At 54.7% G+C, this 6114-nt stretch overlaps 1 protein-coding gene across 1 annotated transcript in view; it reads left to right on the plus strand.

Moving 5' to 3' along the window:
- Positions 1-4987, plus strand: part of DACT3 (dishevelled binding antagonist of beta catenin 3) — a 46263-nt gene extending 41276 nt beyond the window's left edge. The window contains exons 2-4 of the mRNA XM_081868948.1: positions 1542-1653; positions 2300-2458; positions 2901-4987. Of these exons, the coding sequence (XP_081725074.1) occupies positions 1542-1653; positions 2300-2458; positions 2901-4546 (1917 nt within the window). The 3' untranslated portion in view covers positions 4547-4987. The remainder of the gene's footprint in view (positions 1-1541; positions 1654-2299; positions 2459-2900) is intronic.
- Positions 4988-6114: the final 1127 nt, after the last annotated feature.

Here is a 6114-nt window from a genome sequence, read left to right on the forward strand (position 1 = left end):
TTCAGTAGGGGAGTTTACCCTGCTTTGGAAATAGGGCAAAGAGTTTGTTTGCTGAAAAAAGCGACATTTTTCCCCTGGCGTGCGCCACCCTTCCCTGTCCCCTTCCACCAACCCCACATCTGCTGCTTGGGGCAGCAGGGATTAGCCCAGTTGCAACAAGGCTTGGGGAAAATGTCTGAGACTCCCCAAAAAATCTCACAAGGAGAAACGGCAGCGGGGGACCAATCGTTCGGGTTGTGCCAAGTTTGGTGAGAAGACTGCCATGGGGTCCCTCCAAATTCAGCTTCTTCTCTAGTGCTAAAACTCAACCAAGGAGAGATGTTGTTGTTGTTTAGTCGTATAGTCATGTCCGACTCTTCGTGGACCCCGTGGACCAGAGCACGCCAGGCACTCCTGTCTTCCACTGCCTCCCGCTTTTTGGTCAAACTCATGCTGGTAGCTTTGAGAACACTGTCCAGCCATCTCGTCCTCTGTCGTCCCCTTCTCCTTGTGCCCTCAATCTTTCCCAACATCAGGGTTTTTTCCAGAGAGTCTTCTCTTCTCATGAGGTGGCCAAAGTATTGGAGCCTCAGCTTCAGGATCTGTCCTTCCAGTGAGCACTCTGGGCTGATCTCCTTCAGAATGGAGAGGTTTGATCTTCTTGCAGTCCATGGGACTCTCAAGGGTCTCCTCCAGCACCATAATTCAAAACCATCAATTCTTCGGCGATCAGCCTTCTTTATGGTCCAGCTCTCACTTCCATTCATCACTACTGGGAAAACCATAGCTTTGACTATACGGACCTTTGTTGGCAAGGTGATGTCTCTGCTTTTTAAGATGCTGTCTTAGGTTTGTCCTTGCTTTTCTCCCAAGAAGCAGGCGTCTTTTAATTTTGTGGCTGCTGTCACCATCTGCAGTGATCATGGAGCCCAAGAAAGTAAAATCTCCCACTGCCTCCATTTCTTCCCCTTCTATTTGCCAGGAGGTGATGGGGCCAGTGGCCATGATCTTCGTTTTTTTGATGTTGCGCTTCAAACCATATTTTGCACCTCTCCCCTTTCCACCCTCATTAAAAGGTTTTTAATTCCTCCTCACTTTCTGCCACCAATGTTGTGTCATCTGCATATCTGAGGTTGTTGATATTTCTTCCGCAATCTTAATTCTGGCTAGGGATTCATCAGCCAGCCTTTCACATGTTCAATTCTGCATATAAGTTAAATAAGCAGGGAGACAATATACAGCCTTGTCGTATTCCTTTCCCAATTTTGAACCAATCAGTTGTTCCATCAGTTGTACACATTTGCAACACCCCCGCAAAAAAACCACAACCCTTATTGTTCCTTGTTTGTGTGCAACAATGAGGACTAGATTGCTGTGTTTATTTATTTTTTAAGGGAAAGCATGTTGTTGTTTTCTCCGCAAAGACCACATCACGTGTCTTGGTCTGTGGCCTTGTGGCAGTTGTGCAGAGATCCAGATGAGAGGTGGGGCTGACTTTTTGTGCATCCTAAATCCCTGATTCTTCGAGCCACTTTTATCTTCTTTGCTGTTGCTTTTTTCAGGATGCCCTGCCCGGTTTGATGTGGGAGTTGGAGCAGCAGTTGGGGCTGCTGAGACTATACCCTGAGAAGACCTGTGGGGAGGCAGGCGAGACGGACAGCTGGCCCAGTTCAGGTAAGGGGGAAAGCCCCACCCCACAACTGCAGCTCCCCTGGTCACTTCCCTTTTGTTGGCCTGTTGCTTCGCCCCGAATAAATGCTCTCTTCTTGGTCACAGGCCGTTTTTAGGGAAGGGGTCTGCGCCTTCACTTCCAGGCTCCGCAAAGGTCAGCCAAATAACTTGACCCTCACCCACCCCACTCCTGGGCCTGCTTGCAATAAGGCCAGCCAGCCCCTCTGCTAGGCTGGCAAGTAGAGGATGTTGGGGGGCGGGGCGCAAGGCAAAAGGGTAATCCTAGATGCCTGCAATATACTTGGAGTCGAGAGTGGATTTTATGCTCTTTATTCAGCTCATAGTGGTGAGGAGGAATGGAAGTTCCCCTTGAATGTCTGCTTTATATACATTATTTACACAATGGGCCCCACATGATCGGCTAATTCCAGGATTCTCCTGTAGGCCAATCAGGCTGCGGATTCACTTCCACGTGGAGCTGGATTGGGTGGCTCCTGCGGACCAATCAGACTGCTGCATTCTGAATCCTATTGTTCTAGGACCAATCAGACTGCTGCATTCTGAATCATATTGTTCTAGGACCAATCAGATTGCTGCAGTTTGGATCTTATTCAACTCAGGACATAACAATGCCCATTTATCCCGCCAGGTTTCTACGAGGGGGCGCAGTCGGCGGTGGCCTCCGATTCTCCTGCCTCCGGGTTTGGGGACTCCTCTTCCGGATTCCCGTCCGCCTCGGGGTCCTACTCCCGGATCGGCCGACCCGAGTCCCGTCTGGGCTATGCCAATGAGCGCCCCAAGTCCGTGGGTGAGTAAGGGGCAGCGGAAGGAGGGGGTTGGAGGGTGGGGGCCTCTGAGGCATAACCCGTGTGGAAGTCGGGGTGGGCTGGGGCCACAATTTTTAAAGCACCGTGATACCACTTTAAAGCAGTCCTTGCTTCCCCCCAGGAATTCTAGGAACTGTAGTTTTTTAAAGGGACTGAGAGTTGCAAGGAGACACCCCCACATTCCCAAAGTTCCCTGGAAAGGGGGATTGACTGTTAAATCACTCTGAGAATTGTACCCCTCTGAGGAAAATAGGGGGGTCTCCTAATAGTTTTCAGCACCCTGAAAAAATACCCCTCCCAGGATTCTGGGGGGTGGGGAGCCAGGACTGTTCAAAGTGGTAATATACAGTACAGCCAACCTCTCTCTCGTTCTCTCTCTCTCTCTCTCTCTCTCTCTCCTTTTCTTCCTGCCTCTGTTCCCAGGCGATGTGGGCAACAGCAGCAAAGACGGGCCCCATCGCAGCACAGTGCCCCGCTCCTTCTCTGCCCCCTACTCCAGTTCCCACGACTACGCCGAAGAGCCCCCCGGCTACCCGCCAGACCCTTTCCTGTACCCCAGCCCTCTCCACGCCGTGGCCCTGCAGAACCCCTTGCTGCGGAGCCACCTCTACGAAGACCCCGCTTTCTCTTCAGCTGCCTCCCAGGCCTACCCCGCAGACGGGGACGGGGGCCTGGACGCCTATGGCGGCGAGTTCCAGTTCTACTCAGAAGCCGCCGCCTCGCACTGCCACAAAGTGGAGAGCTACATCTCCCGGCTCGTCCGCCGCCGCAGCCAGCTGGTGAGGGGCAGCAAGCCCCGGACGAGCCTGGGTTCGGAGCCGCCCACCAAGGGCGCGGTGGCCAGGCAAAACAGCCTGTGCAAGAGGCCTCTGGAGCTTCTCCCCCCGCCGGCTGAACGCAAACACCCTCCGGCCGTGGAGAGGGGCAGCAGCACCCCTTCGCCCTGCGGCCATGAAGGGGGGGCCGCGGCGGCCACGCGGATCTGGTCCTCGTGGGATGCCGCAGCCGAGAGGACACTGGTGGCCAAAGCAGCCTCTGAGGACTACAGCCCGCCCCACGCCAGCCTCAAGAAGCCCCCCAAGCTGCAGGCCTTGGCCCATATGAGACCTCCATCCACTGACCAGTATGAAGGAGCCTACCCATCGTCCCCGCTGCTGGATAGAGACGACAGAGCGGCCCCTGGCAGCAACCAGGACCTGGCCTCCTATGAGTCTGAGGATGGGGCCTGCCTCATGGTCAAGGCCCACTATATCCCAGCTCAGCAGCCTCCCCGGGCGCAGCAGGCCCTGAGGCCTGGCAAAAAGAAGCCCCCTCCCCTGACCAAGGGGCGCTCCGTGGAACTGTCGCCGGAACGGGCCCCCTTGCTGCCCAGGGAACGGCCGAGGTTGTCGGCACCCCCCAAGAAATGCCGCTTCAGCGAGGAGGGCGGCGGCGAGGCGGCGGCGGCGGCGGCGAGGAAAGGGGGCGGCCGGAAAAGCTCCCCCAGGTCGAGGAAGGCGGCTCGCTCCCAGTCGGAGAACAGCCTCCTCAACAAACCGGGGGTCAAGTACGGCACGGCCGAGCGGGACGAAGCCGCCAGCAAGCCGGCCCGCCCGAGGCGGCCTCACGGCAACGTGGCCGGTGGCTACCGCAAGTGGCGCTCGACAGCGGAGATCTGCCAGGAGGAGGTCCCCGGCGGGAGCACCGCCGAGCCGCGCCGGAGCCGCCGGGGGGCCGGGCCGGTGGGGTACAGCTACGCCGGGAGCGACTCCGAATGCTCAGCTGAGCCGGCCCGGCAAGCGCCCATGTGCCGCCTGGAGGAAGGCCTTGTTTACGGCGACAGCGAGTCGAGCCTGAGCGACGGGGACTCGCCTCCGGCCTACAGCAGCGGGGCGTCCAGCGACACGGACGAGAGCGGCGGCCTGGTGTGGCCGCAGCAGCTCTCCCCGCAGCTCGTATCGGCCTCCGGGCCAGGGAAGGCGGCAGGCGGGCAGCCCAAGGTCTTCGTCAAGATCAAGGCCTCGCACGCGCTGAAGAAGAAGATCATGCGCTTCCGCTCGGGCTCCCTCAAAGTCATGACGACAGTGTGAAGGAGGGCGGCCATTTTGTCCCTCTTTCGACAGAAAGGTCCCCCTCAAATGCACCTCGCATTCCCAACACCCCGACTTCCAGTCCGGCTCCAACCCCAGGACTGTGATCTGCTCCATTTTCATCCCCCGGGGGAAAACCTGGGGAAGTTAACACTGCCTTTGAACAGAGTTTGGGGTGCCCATGATTCTTAACGCTCTTTCCCCAGCTGCACGAAAAACCGCTAAAATGGTCTCCCTCCCTCTCGCCCCCCCCGCTGCCACCCCTTTCTAATCCCGTCCATTTTTAAAGGAGAGGTATTTATTATGGTTTTTGTACAGTTGACTTCTCAGGAGTCCAGGTTCCGCTGCAAAACTCTGGAGTCTGCATTGACACTGCCAATCTTGTATTCCTGTAAAGATATCCTTTCTCTCTGTGTAAATAAAATTCAGTGTTTTGTTTCTCGGGGGGGTGTTTTTTGTGGATGATGTCTTTTTGGTCAACAACTTGCCTGTAAAGGAAGAATGCTTTAAAGATGGTGATGGGGGGGGGGGAGGGAACTCTCTCCCCTTTCCTAAAGGATTTTGGCGCTCCATGTTTATGTTGTCTCTGGGTCGGCAGCTGGGAAGGCCACTGGTGATACTGGGAGTGGGGCAGGATGGGGCCCTTGAGCAGTACAGCTGCCGACCCCTCCTTTTATTTCAGAGACGTGCGTCTCCCCGTCACATTTTACGAGTTAGCTGCCTCAAACGCTGGCCAAATCCCGGCGAAACCCAGTATGAATCAGCCCTGAAAGCTTAAGTTTTGTGGCTGAGATCCAGAAATAAAGCTGAGAAGCCAAAGAAGCTTAAACGCTTAGCCGTGTAGTTTTTCTGAGGGACCTAGAGGGGCACATCACGGGCTCTGGGTTTCGTCTCTTGAACCAGGTGATAGTTTTATTTGGAGAGCTGCAGGCTGTTTCAAAGAGGGGCCTGCGATGACTTAGGAAAAAAGAGATTTTGTAGGGGTTTGCTTGGCTTCCAAAACCTGCAAAATCTGTTTAACTGAAGGCAAGAACAGAGTGCGTTTCTGGTTTGAATAACTCTCATTGCAGCAATGTATTTGTGTGTGAGAGAGAAAGAGAAAGAGAGAGAGGAGAAAAAAAGGAGGATTTGACAAGGAGGGGTGTGGTAGGGGAGAGAAGGAGAAAAAGAAAACCTTTGGGGGAAGGCAAGCAAGTGTGGACTGAGGAATGAAGATTTACTTAAAAGTCCAGCCTGGTAGGATGGAACAAGAACCAAAACTCTGAAAGAGGGGAGAAAAACGGCTTTTGCTGTAGGCCTCAAGCCTGCTTGAAAATAGTATCCCCTCTCTGGAAACTCCCCGTTCCTAAAGCTTAACGTGTGGCTGAGGGAGAAGGCACTCTGCACTTGCTCAGAGGAAGCTTTTAATTTGGTTGCAGAACGGGGCTGTGCCTCAAGCTTTTTATATATATTCTGTTTGTCCTTGTAGTATGCAAACCAGCCCAAGCGATTCAAATTCTGGACCGTCCCTAAAGCAAAAGCAGGAAATCCTTGGATCATAGCTGTCAACGTTTCCCTTTTTTAAAGGG

Source organism: Podarcis erhardii (assembly GCF_964252035.2).
Source record: "Podarcis erhardii genome assembly, chromosome: 7".
In the NCBI taxonomy this organism is placed as follows: Eukaryota; Metazoa; Chordata; class Lepidosauria; order Squamata; family Lacertidae; genus Podarcis; species Podarcis erhardii.